The 13,862-nt window shown below is 42.2% G+C and overlaps 1 protein-coding gene and 1 long non-coding RNA gene across 3 annotated transcripts in view; one reads left to right on the forward strand and one right to left on the reverse strand.

Moving 5' to 3' along the window:
• LOC115379403 (uncharacterized) overlaps nt 1-13,862 on the forward strand; it is a 30,343-nt gene that overhangs the window by 4,659 nt on the left and 11,822 nt on the right. The window lies entirely within an intron of this gene.
• Nucleotides 816-13,862, reverse strand: part of itgav (integrin, alpha V) — a 50,060-nt gene continuing 37,013 nt past the window's right edge. The window contains exons 25-32 of the mRNA XM_030080038.1: nt 9,207-9,287; nt 8,723-8,828; nt 7,562-7,720; nt 7,017-7,154; nt 6,160-6,273; nt 5,907-6,014; nt 5,349-5,468; nt 816-4,405 (exon numbers count right to left, since the gene is read on the reverse strand). Of these exons, the coding sequence (XP_029935898.1) occupies nt 4,313-4,405; nt 5,349-5,468; nt 5,907-6,014; nt 6,160-6,273; nt 7,017-7,154; nt 7,562-7,720; nt 8,723-8,828; nt 9,207-9,287 (919 nt within the window). The 3' untranslated portion in view covers nt 816-4,312. The remainder of the gene's footprint in view (nt 4,406-5,348; nt 5,469-5,906; nt 6,015-6,159; nt 6,274-7,016; nt 7,155-7,561; nt 7,721-8,722; nt 8,829-9,206; nt 9,288-13,862) is intronic.

Here is a 13,862-nt window from a genome sequence, read left to right on the forward strand (position 1 = left end):
AAACATTAACGTTACACTGATGGGATAACGTGGAAACATTTAAGAAACGGGACGTGGATGTAAAATAAACAATATTTACCTGTTTGAACAGCCACGGAAAACCAGGATACCGATTAAGATACACACTAGCGAAGAAACCGAACCACAAAAGAAAATCCTCCAGGAAGGGAATTTCGCGGCTCTTTTCTTCCTCTTTGGCAGTTTTGGCAGTGACTTCCGGTGCACTCTTGTTGATACAACGCCACCACATCGGCACAATGCTGCAACTGCAGTTAAAAATGACATCCATCTACCACAACGCTTGTCAGAAATTAACAGTTTTCCTGACGTCAGAGTTTTGAGAGCCGGGGGCAGCACGAAATTAGGCTGAGATCGCCGCCTTGGGGGGTCCTCTCCTGCTGCCTATAATGCTCAGCTTGTCTTGTTGTCACAGTAACAGAGGTGTTCATTCACTTCTATGTTTGGAGCTCATAGTTAGTGCTGCTGTTGGACTGGACTGGATTTTACTGACACGTGTTTCCACTATTTTGTCCCCTTCATGTATATAAATGGGGAGGACAAAAAATTAGAAACACCCATCAGTATAATGTCGTCCAGTACAAGACCTCTGCAAACTACAACCTCAATAAACACAGAATTAAATCTACACAAGGTGTAAATTTGGAGGGCGGGCTGTTTGAGGACACAGGGATGTGTCCTCAAGCACCTTGAAGCCTTGTGAAGTTAAGATCTGAGCAACAAACTGAACTAAAACAGGATTTTTCTGTGCTGGAAACTGCAGTGAGAAAAGAAACAAATATGACAGAAACACAGTATGAACAATTTAATTAGTTTATTTCAGTTCAAAGGTGAAATCATCTTCATAAGAAATAATTATTTTTATTCTCCAGGTGAAAGAATACATACATCGAAAAATAGGCGATATCTTCTGTCAGTGGAAATGAAGAGACAGTGTGATAGGAAATATTATAAAACGATCCTAAAAACCCCAGAACACCCAGACAGAGCTGCAGCTCCAGCTCTCTGTCTGTCAGCCTGAGACATTTCATTTGGTTTTCTTTGAGTTTCTGCCTCAATCAAGACAGGAAAACCACTTCCTTTATGTTCACAAATTCAGATTCTCCAGGAGATGTTAGGTTGAGTTTCAGGTTTTGTGAATATTCTGGACTGACTGACCGACAGTGAGCGACTGCAGCAGGAGAAAACCACGCCGTTAGTCCCGTTTACATCAAAGTCTGTGGAGACGCACCGATACCACTTGACCAGCTCTGACTCTGAAGATGCGTCTCATTCATCAGCTCCCGTGGACAGAGCAGATTTACAGCACGTTCACACTGTGAGCAACAGCGCTACCAAGTCTGACCAGTGCAAAATGTGCAAGAAGCTGCAGCCATTCAACTTTTAGTTGGACAAGAAAAAAAAAAACACTACAGGAATAAATGTCTTAGAAACGATCCTTGGAGAACAGCTGCGTCCATCAATACGCTCTGAACCTTTATTTTCCATTAATGCTACTGACTTAGCATAGGCCAGCTAGCTATATTAATGCGTTAAAATAATTGTATGTTATTAAAAGGCTACCATGGAGGGGAAAAATTGATTTAGCTGTCCCAAATGAAGCAACTGTAGTTATGGAGCAATCTGAACTTCTGGCCCCGCCCACAACAGGAGGCTCTGGCCCCACCCACAAGCGACTGCGTTGCTCACATTGTGGACACAGTAGTTTAAAGTTACTGGAGTAAAAAGATTGCCCATTAGCGACATAAATTTCCTCTCAGTGTGAAAATCAGGTCAGCAGTGGTATCAGTGCAGCTCTAACTTGTGCCACTTTTACTATGAAATACTAATCAAACCAAAAACCTGCTAACAGGGAAACAAAATGGCGGTATCAGTGACATCAGAGTTTATAATGAGGGATAAGAAACGATCAGAGTGAAAGCTGTCACTAAAAATTTCAGTGAAGAAGATAAAGATGTGTCACGTGGTGATAAATGTTCCTGTGCAGTTATTTCATAGTGACTGTTACTTGTATTAATATTTTCTTTAAATTTTCATAAACCTCAAACATCAGTTCCTGATGCTAACCCAATATGGGTAAATTCGTACCAAAGGTTTTTTTATATATACATTATTGCATGTATTCACACACTCGTACACACAAAAAAACAGAAACCCACCATCAACCACCACCACAAATAAAAACTGCCTGCCAGGACTTGAAATCTGAGGAAAAATACTCCACTGGAGGGAAGGAAACTCAATTCAGTTTTCAATTCAATTTAAAAAAAAAAAAAAAAAAATTTTACAACAGAAAACAACCTCCAGTCAGAGAAATGTCCTGGACCCTCTAATGCGATTCAGTGACTTTTATATGACTATAAACCCCTCCTTAGTCATTTTGCAATGGCACATTTCATAGAAGTATATATAAAAAAACAAAAACAAAACACTATAACCACCATGAAAACATCTGAGCAGAATCCCAAAGAAAAAGCAGATTAGATGCTAACCCGGAAACTACACTGGAAGAGGAACTTTTTACTTCTGTCAGCGTTTGGCGAGGCGTTGGTTCAGTCGAGCATGCGGCTTCTGACAACTTTTACAGCTCGGAAATCACAAACACGAATTTGTGATTTCCGAATTTGGGAATTTAACTTACCAAATATATCATCGTTCTAATCAGGAAACTAATCAATCCGGCCCGGCTAATATATACCCTGACACTTAACTGTACACAAGAACAACGTAGCTTAGCATATAAGCTGAGACTACATGAACCTCTTCGCATTGTTGGACAGCAGGGGGCGACGTGGTCATGTTAGCAAACCTGCATAAACCAGCTGACAGGAAATATCACAGCAGCATGCGACACTAACCCAAACATGTCGTCTGCACATAATAAAATTAATTTAGCAACAGAAAACCTGACGTTCATAACAGACTGTGCAAGTTAACATTATAACTTAAACTTTTTTTTTTTTTTTTGACATTTTTAAAAATAAGCTTCCAGGCGATGTATTTTAACGGAGTAGGACTGGAGCTCAACGCACATGTTGAAAAAGAAAAAAATAGGTTGGGAAGCTTCCAGTGTAGTCTGAGGGTTACTTTCACACACAGCAGGAAGGAAAATGTTGAATTATCATAAGGAAAATCTAAATATATTACTGTACACGCCATATCCATACTAACCACCAGTCTTATCAAGAAAAAGATTTGTGTTTAGCTTTCTGAACACCCTGCATCTGTGCTGCTTCCAGACAGACACAGAGCAGCCTCAGTGCAGGAGGAGAGGAAGAAACACATTCGTACAACGGCTGCGAGGCGTGACAAATGTAGTTATTACTCAACGTCTTTAACGCTGTTACTCCTGTGTTATTGCTGTCTGTGTTGTGTTGTTAGTGGTCGGAGCTCAGGGCTGCAAACATGAGGCACCAGCAGTCAAAGGTTAAGAGCCACTCCGAAAAGGTCAGAGGTCACGATCACACAGGATGCTTCTCCAGACAAACCTGCTCCGTGTGTGTGTGTGTGTGTGTGTGTGTGTGTGTGTGTGTGTGTGTGTGTGTGTGTGTGTATATATCTCTGAGCTGAACAGGACTTGACTTCAGCGGCACTGTGCAGTACATTAATACAAAAATAGCCCTTCAAAACGGCTGTATTTTTATTTTTCCTCTAATTTTTCTCTGGGTTTAGAGGACATTGTTGCTCATATGGACACAGTGAGCTTGAGTCAGGTTGAAAATTAGGATTTCTTGATCCTTGAACCTTAAAAACAATAAGCAGTTTTGGACTTTTTGAGCAGCAACAACCTGTAGCCCCATGATTCAAGTTGGAACTGTAAAGAAATATTGCAAATTTACACTGATATTTGTCAAATCAATCAGTGATCCCCATGGAGACACTGGATATCATAACAGGCCCAAATTAATGAAGGAGGACAAATGAAGGATAATGTCTTATTTTCAGGTGGAGAAACTTTTCAGTGTATCTCACTGGACTCTGTGTGGAGTTCACAGTGCGGGTGTGTGCTTTCAGACGTGACCAGTGATATTTTGATGGAAAACCTGCAGAGGGAGGCTCTTGCTTTTGGCACAAACTCAATCCTTTATAAAAAAAAAAAAAAATAAAACAGAAATTACCTTATACAACTCTAACAAGTAGAATTACTTTGCATTTAAAAGTGAATACAGTGAAATTTCGGGTGAAGTTTTTCCTCGCGATCCATCCCCGATGGGGAATTTTACCCTGAATTCTTCCTCCTGACGTCATCCTCATTTCTGTACAGGCCAGTCGCTGCGTTTCCACACAGTGACCACTAGGCGTCAGTGTTGCCGTTCTCCTCTGGCTGCAGCTGCTCCTTCTCAGTGCAGTCATCCTGCGGGGGGCGCACTCGCTTAAAGAAACCCAGCTGGGGAAGAAGAGGGAGGATAATTACCATGACAAAGATGTTCAATAAAAAGTAAAGATGGTTGACTCTGGAGACTTCCTGATGCTACCGTGACATCAGCAATCCACGGACTTAGTGTTGATATTTCATGTTGGCAACATCTGAGCACAATTGGGCTATTTTTTTTCAAAGTTTAACTGTTGTTTACATACTGAGTAAAACTCCTAGTGATATAATGAATCAATATATAAAAAAAAGAACTGAACAGGAAGGATGTCCAGTTTGTTAGCACGAGCCAAGTAAAGTTCATTTGTGCTCAATGTTAAGTACATATATGGACGAAGCCTTCTGTCTGTACTCTGAATTCGTTTGTACTCATTTCTGCATGTTTTGAGGGAGCTTAAAGATATTATAGACCAAACAAAGCAGCAGCACCGGAAATCATGGGGGAAGCACAGCCGATAGTTCAAGGGAGACCGGTCTATGAGCAAGACATGAAGAAGAAATGTTTAAAACTGATAATATCAGAGAAAAGAATTGTCTGTCCTCCTGTGGTGATGTGTTTAATGACCTCACAGACCACCGCTGTCTACAACACTGCCTCCTCTTCTGCCTCTTTGTAGCAGCTCCATTATTGCAACCCCCTCCACCATCACCATGTTTGTTGCTGTCAGAAACTTTTGACTCAGAGCTGCCCTCTAGTGGATTTATTGCTTAACATCCATGCCGACATAAAGGACTCATGGAAGCATGTGGGCAGAGACGGTTACATCGTTTGAAACAGACGGATTTATCTTCATGTGTGAAGCGAGAATAAATGAGCCTTAAGCTGCCATGGCTGAACAGAGAAAAGAGAAACTGCAAGTCCCGCCCCCACTGTTTGATTGACAGGTGATCTGAGAAGTGCACTGCAGATCTGGAGGATTAACACATTAGCGTTTGTGTGTGTGTGTATCTTCCTCACCTTGTACATGATGAAGATGAGCAGGGCCAGCAGCAGCAGGCCTGCCAGCACAGCCAGAGCCACCACCCAGCCCGGCACCGACTGGGGGCCATCAGCCAACCACTGCACCTTCACACCCACCTGGAAACACACACCTTGGTTTACCCAGAGCCACGGCAACAAGACCAACTACAACAACAGTCCCATCGTCAGAGTTCAAAAGTTTGTTTTCTTCCAACAAGGTTAAAGAATCTGCCAGTGGGATGAGATAATCCCACTTGTGTCCAACACTAATCAACTTGTTTCCAGAATTTTTGTGATCCTAATCTGCTGATCTGCCTTGTTTCACTGTATTTATACTGAAACAGGTGACACTGCACTAGAAACAAGTGGTTATCTCATCATACTGGCAGATTCTGTCAGGAAGACCCATTTTGTGCTCTGATTCCAGCTGTGGATGATTAGTTTGACTGCTACATAAAGGGACTTAAATGTCTGCAAGCGTGTGTGTGCCAGCCTCCAGAGAGGAAAACAACCAACACCAGAACATCAGTGTGTGTGTGTGTGTGTGTGTCTTACAGAAGTGCTGTTAGTTGGCAGCTCAGGCACCAGGTTCTTGTAGGGCATCTCGATGACGCTGAAGGTGGCTGAGGATCGAACCACATAGGAGCGATTCTGGTTTTCAGCCTGAAGGACAGACACACAAAGAGTCCCAAAGCTCCTGTCAAACACATCTCGGTTCATCATGGAGGAACACTGCTACATGATGAGGTGTAAATGTGTGAGAGCGCTCATGGTGAGTGTGTGTGTGTGTGGGTGAGGTAAGTGAGACCTTCAGGAAGCTGTTGACGGCCAGTCGGGAGTAGATGAACAGGATGGCGTTCTTCCCTCTCTCCAGACGACCAACCTGACAGTGCAGCTGCAGACATTTTGCTGTGGCACAGTCCTATGCACACATGCACACACACATGCACACGCACACACACACACACACAGAGAGAGAGAGAGAGAGTCAGCAATTCAATCTATGCAGAGCACAATCAGCAGTAATCCAGGCTTTATCCAGACTTCTTACATTGTACTTGAAGCTGCAGGAAGTGACCACTAGAGGGGATCAGAGCTCAAACTCCATTTATAAACAATGGATGGAACTGAGCTCCACATTTGACTCTAGGCTCCTGTTGGATTCATTTTAATTTATGAGTGGGGTGAAGCTGCAGCCACAAGGTGGCACTGCTTTGAATGAATGTTTTCTGACTGCAGCCACAGAGGCACTCACACCACTGATCTGAGACTGGATCCATTTATCTGCAGAATGAGACATTTCAGAGAGGCTTTGAATGAAGCTGAAGAGGTGAGGGGAGGAAGAGGAGGAGCTTGTTCAGGCCCAGACAGAAATTTAGGAAGATCAAAGCAGGAAATAACAGACTGTAAACTGTCTGGTGGAAACAAGACCCACAGTTAAGACTCATATTGTACGGAATCATTTTACTGCAACAAACAAAAACAATTGCATGAATATAATATAAGAGCACTGTGTGGGTTCTCAGTCAGGCAAATGAGAATCAGGTGCTGTTTGGAGAGGGCTAGATCAATGGAAAATGTATTTAAGTTTGTCTGCTTTTTAAATACATATCCTGTGTAGAATAGCACTAGAAAGCTTCAGAAAACATCCCAGGCACACTGTACCAGTATGTGCAGGTTCTCCTGTGTGTTTTGGGCCTCCAGGTCTCTCTTGTGAACGTGGTTTCGTCCTCGTCCCTCCATGCCTCCGTCTCCTGACGGCACGGTGCCGGTGCTGGTGTTCTTCTCCGCCACCACCGGGTTCTAACACACACACACACATTTTTTTTTTTTTTTTTAAATAAGTCGAATCCTGTGGGTGAAAGTGTGTTTAACATGCTGAGTGAGGCTGAATCATTTCACAGCTGTTTTTTGTTTGTACTGATGATTCAACAAGAGTTTCACCTGATACTAACTTTGGAAAAATGAACAGGATTTTTTACTGCAGGGAAAAAAATCCTGGCCATATCACAAGTCTGTGTCTTCAGGAAATAAATAAATAGATGCAGGTTGTACCAAAGTTTTTGTACTGGGTTTTCATAGTTAGTAGGGCTGGTCTGATGGCTGACATCGACCACTGAGCCTCTAGAGCGAACGTAAGTGACAAACACAGTAGAGATGTTGTATTTGTATCATGGTCTGAGTGAATGCTGTTTTCTGACTGTGCTCACAGAGATGTTCAGCGGGTTGATCTCCATGTCGGTGGTGCAGTTGATGGGTCCCTCGGTGTCGAGCATGATGATGTAGAGCAGGGAGCCGTTTTGGAGGCCGTAGGGCCAGTTGACGTTCAGCACTGCCTTACTGAATGTACTGGGACCGCCGTTATGGAGCTGGGAGGTGGGAGGGGAGCATATACCATATTTATTAAAAGTCCCTAACCCTAACCCTCAAATCCTTTAAGTTACAGTATTAACACAAAAATGCAAAACTCATCCATTCAAATGTTCATCAGGAAAAGCGTAGCAGTATTCTCAGTAAGACGTAGCCGAGTGTGAAAAGTAAAAGTAGTTTGTTGTGAAGAACAGTTCCTCTGAGATTAAATTCTCGCTGCATTAACCTGTAAGAAGTATTTTAATGTTGTAGCTCTAACTGTTCCACATCCTGTTGGCTGGTTTACACTCTAACATGCAGCACATCTGAGGTTCTGCATAGAAAAGCTTCTTCTGCACAGGAAGTAGTAAGTCCAGCTGTCAGATAACTGTAGAGCAGGAAAAAGTACAAGATCTGAAATGGAGAATGTCTCACTGGATGGAAATAAAACTGTACTGAAGTTCAGGACTGAGACACTTCACACCTCTGCTCATTGGCACAATATTTCCTGATTTCCCCTCGGGGATCAATAAAGTATTTCTGATTCTGATTCTGATGAGCTTTAGGACTCCATGGACAATGTCTGACTGCAGAATAAGAGTACAGACTTCTGAACCACAGACCTCTCTAGAAACAACAGTTTTTCAAAATGTTTCCATTACATTTTTCTGCACAACCATACAGATTGTTGGCTTTTTAAATACATCCATACTGACAGTAACAATAACATCATCATCATCTTCAACACTAATAAAAATAATAATGATGAATAAGATGATAAACTGATTCAAGGTCAGCAATTATACCCTGAGAGTCTAGGTACATTAAGAAACATGAAAACACTGCAATACATCTTATTTTTTTATATTCTCCAAAGCCTAATTCATATTTTTGCTTAACATGTTTCAACAGAATAAAACTTTATACCAGTAGAGACAAAGAGATGGAGGGTTTTTAGTGTGTTTGTTTGAAAGTGGTAGGTGTTTTTTGCATTACTGTGGTACGCGTGTGTACGTACGTACCTCATAGACGTGCAATACTGTCGGTCCGATGTCGTCTCCATCCACTGGAGGATCTTTGGGTTTCCAGTTGGCGATGGGGAGCAAAATCTGGTCTGGAGCTGAAACACTGGGAGGAGGAGAACACACACACAAACAGAGAGAGAAGAGGTAAAACAGAGAAAAGGTTAAGGCCACTTTTCAACTGCAGGAACTTTTCCCCAGGACCAAGAACCTTTTGAGGTTCTGTCTGCTTGTGTCCACCGCAGGGACCTAAATTTAGTTCCAGGGGCATTATTTTACCCCACAAAATGTACAGGAACTTTGGGGGTCGGGGTTTACAGGAATGGCCATCACTGATTGGTCAAACACACACAGCACCGTGTAACGTTTCAGTACCTGAGTATTAATTTTGGATGAGGAAGAGCATTTCTTAAAAAGGAAAGGCTTCCCACCTTATTTAAAAAGAAATGAGAGAAAAAGGAAAGTGTGTGTTTGTGTGTTTTACCCTCTGATGTCGACTTTAGCCATGACAGCCAGCTTGGTGATGCTGGAGACCACAGGGCTGGTGTTGTTGAACTGGTTGGAGCTGAAACAGAAAGAGGGAAAACAGAGAAATGAGTTCAACCCTGCGTTCCAATACTCATACTATCATACTATTTAGTAGGGAAAAACAAGATTTAGTGTGTCCCAATACATAGTATGTCAGATGCAGTATGCCAAGAGTACCAGGATGTTCTACTCTATCCGGTCAGATTTCGCAGTATGGATTTCAGCATGCTGCTCTGGCTCTGAGTTGCGTGTACAGGCCACGCCCACATACAGACGACAACAAAACACACATATCGCACAAAACTCGCTCAGTGACCGCAGAAGTGACAGGAAGACAGAAGATAATAAATATGACAGAGGACAGCGCAGTATGAAACAGCACCGGCATTTTGACAACAACATTCAAATGAGGCGCTACGGACGGCGGCGGAAGTGAGCGAGAGGGTCGGAGGTCAGGGATGATGTATGTAGTGTGTCCCAATAGTATGCATATGCATGCATATTTCATACTAAACTACATACTTTGTAAGGGCAGCTGCAGTACCTACTAAAAGTAAAAAGTATAAGTATGAGATTTGGAACGCAGGGCAAGTCTTCCAGCTGGGAGGTAGAGTCGGTGCAGTGCTGCGTACAGCCACAGGGGGGAGCTGTTGTCTTACAGCTGACAGGGATGATATTGGGGGAGGGGTTCCACAGGGAATGAGCCTCAGTGTTTCATGAGAAGTCAAACTGTCAGGGTGAACAGATCTCATGTCTCACTGCCAGCCTCTTGTCTGACATGGTTTAGACTTTTTTTTTTTTTTTTTTTTTTTAACATCATTAAATCAAGTAAAAGGATGAGACTGAATTTTTGGCTTTCAATGTTTCAAATGACCGGTTACCTTCTTTACTTGTTTGCTTTTTACACCCCATATTGCTTATTTGAGCTTTTACTTTTTATTGCCCCTTTGTTTTGACTAATTGGATTGAAAATATTTAATCAAGCTTGTGATTATGAAGTTAAATGTAAAAGATAAATTACTGTTTTGCTTTTACTAATCATTTGACATGTATATTAATTTTAAAATCATTGTTTATTTACTTATATACTATTTTTTCTTAATCATAGTTACTACATATAGTTGTTTATAATCAGTGCAAGTTAATCATGTGCTAAAACTTATTCATATAATGTTTATATAGGGATTCATTTGCTTATAGTAATTATACTGTTTGAATGTTGTACTCAGACTGCTGCCTGTGAGCAGGCACACTGTGCGCACAGGAAGGGCGGCAGGTTCAGCAGGTCCCGGGGTCAATAGTTCATAACTCATGTTAGGTGATGAGGAAAACTGCATCATCATTGTAACAGAAATTAGTTCCTCTTTTTTTTCTGGATAAAAACAGGATTTGACAGTGGGCTTCTTCCTTTTTTTTGCCCCAGAGCCTTTGTGCTTTTCTGGTGCCGTCCCCCTCCGCTGTCAGGGCTGGAGGTGAACTCTGAACTCTGATCAGGTCCCAGTTGACGCTGGGATCCGGGCAGACTGGGCATCTGTCAGGAACCGGGTTCTGGGTCTTTCTATCACAGTGATAGGCTCTTGGGCGGTTCCCTGACAGCGAGGGTGATCTCTTTCTCTGGAAAACAAAAAGGTCCCAAAGGAAAATCTGGAGCATTCAGCTCCATGGTGAGCTGAGGATCAGGCAGGAAGGCAGAGTTGACCCAGCGGGGGGGGGGCATGTAGACATTTTTAAAAGAAAGCTTAAAACACAACTTTATTCAGGCTTTTATCTAAGGTGTTTTATTTCAGCTTTCAATTTTACTCTTTTCTTCTTCCTTCCTTATTTTTATCATCATCATCATTTAAACTCATGCCCTTTTAACTCTTTTTATAGTCAGCAGAAGACCTGCTGACTTGGTGTAAGCAACCCTAGAATGTTAGACTTTTTGGATAAAGGAACCTAATATAGAGACATTTAACTTGAGTAACCCCAACAGCCTGTGTATGCCTCGGGGTTTGGCTAAAGATATATACCTAATATACCTAATACCTAACACCATATACCTAGCTCTGGTGCTAAAGGACCCTAAATATGACAGGACTTTGGTAAAACACCTCACAACAATAAACCTTTGGCTAAAGGAGCTTCATTTGTTGACATTTGTCTCCAGAGTTCATAAATAAATACATCCCAAAGGGCTTCAGTGCTGCTTCAAGAACCAAAAACATCAATGAAGTTTTCCTTAAGGACCCCAAAACATTTGAAGCATTTAGTGCAAAAATGTCTTCAACTCGCTGAACTGCTGACAAAGAGCCTCTTAAAACAGGCTTTTGGCAAAGGGAGCATCCAACATACAGACTCTGGGCTGAAGAAACCCCAAATACACCAAGTTCTGGCTTCAGGAGCCCCAAACAGCTGGACCTGATTGCTCTGAGAGCCACCAATCACAAGTCTTGGGTAAAGGCCAGACATCTAAGCATCTGGTTGCACAACCTTCAGTCAGCCTCAACCAAGTGGACCTTTGGCTAAAGAAACCTTAAAATCATCAACTTCTTGTTCAAGAACAGCAAAATACAAACATTTTTCTTTTTGCTCTAAAGGAAACCAAATAAAGTGATACTTGGCTCAGAGGTTCTCAAAACTGCACATTTTCAGAGGAAAGAACCTCAAACAACTGGACTGTCTGGTTCAAGAAAGTAAGCCTAAGTGAACCCCAAATTTAAGTTTTCATAACTGCAGAACAAGAAGTAGACAGTGAAATGTTCACTCTGCTGGATTGTCTCAACAGTGTGTCCTCAACACAGAAGATCCTGCCCAAAGCATGAAGGTACAGAGGAAAACATACTCAAGAGTTTTTACCGAAGGACCTTCAAATCAGCTAAAATCCACAAAACTAAACACAACTGGCTGAGAGCTCCCTCTACTACTAGTTGTTAGAGCAGAATAATATTACAAAGTGGTAACTAATGGCCTAAAATCAGTTTTTGCTCCTGTCCCGGGACCCACCCGCAGTCCCCAAACCTCATTTTAGGAACCAGAGAGAGTGAAGCAGCTCTGTGTGTCAGAATCAGGTCAGATAAACAGAGCTGGAGCTGTGTGGCTTTAACCAAAGGCTGCTTCTGAAAGCTGTCATTAACATACCACACTCTCTCAGCGCGCGCGCACACACACACACACACACACACACACTCTCGCTCTCTCTCAAATAGCACGTCAGAGTAGGGTTATTGTTGTGCTCAGCAGTGAACACAGCTCTGTGTCTTTTGTGATTAAAATGAGCAGAGCGGGAAACAGCTCTGGTTAGATGAATGCTAATGGAAAGATTGGACCTGGTTAGTGACAGACAACACACACACACACACTGCCTGACTGACTGACTGTGTTTCTGGGGAACTTTCTAGATGTGTTGCACCCGGGAATCCCCCGGCTTATTGATGACCTGAAATTCTGAGTGCATGTTTTGAAAGTGGAGATTATTCTGCTGTCGCAAAGCTGTAATTTGCTCTAAATACAAACTAAAACAAGTATGACCTACAACCATGTCCTTTTACTTGGGTGTGCCAGGTTTTATCACTCGCAATTTAAACCTCGCACACACCAGGGCAGTAACCGATCATCGCTGGGTCCCATGATCGTCCCATGATCGACGTCACCTGTAAGGTAATCTCAAATACAAAACCAAACACAGCCGTGTAAAACCCACTGGCTTGGTGTGGAGGTGTTTTAGGTGAAATCCAGGACTCAGGAAGCCGTGCTCAGCCGAGGAGCCAGCAGTGTGTCGGTCGGTGCTGGACCTGAACTCTCACATCCTTCATTACTTTATTCTGACTGGCTGACAGTGTTTTACTGGTGCCGCTGCACCCAAAAACAAAATAAAATAATTCTGAATCAAACTCAAAAATACAGTTAAAAGTAGAGGTCGACTGATTGTGGGTTTTTAAAGGCTGATGTCATAGTGACAGTTTGCGGCGGGAAAAAGCTGAAAGCCTATATAACAATCCCATTTGACTTTATTAGAAACTGTAAAACTTGAACTGAATGTCAAAGTAGTAAAACTAAAATATATAAATCATAAATAAATAAATCTGGATCACTACATATCAAACTCAAAATTAATGAAAAAAGTGTATGTAAAGTAACTCAGTGGGTGGGAGCTCTTAGTTTTTGAGCATTTTTTGTCCCTGCAAAGTCAGTAATTGCAGTTGAGAAGCCTCACATGCGACTGGAGGAAACAGTTTGTCTGCAGTGTTGAGCTTTACAGTCTGAATAATGTCATTGTATTATTTTGGACTTTTTCAGAATTAAGTCAGTTACTGTATAAGATTGTTTCATTATTGTTTACAGCACTTCAACTATTTTATCCATAAGTGAAACATTGAAGTGACTTATTCATGTTCCCTTTGCTTAAAGACAAAGTCATTTTTGTGCAGGGTCACGGTTCGTCATTTTAGTTGCTGCCTGTCAGCCGTCGGCCACGATTGGAGCCAAGTTCCACTGGTACCGATGTAAACTGTCCTATCGGCGCAGATTAATGAGTCAAGCCTCTAAATACGACTGAAGTGAACACAAACGGCCTGCTCTCTTGGGATGACAACAGAAAATCATCCACATACGGGCACTGATGTCTGTTGTT

This window comes from Myripristis murdjan, chromosome 21, assembly GCF_902150065.1.
Source record: "Myripristis murdjan chromosome 21, fMyrMur1.1, whole genome shotgun sequence".
Lineage (NCBI taxonomy): Eukaryota > Metazoa > Chordata > Actinopteri > Holocentriformes > Holocentridae > Myripristis > Myripristis murdjan.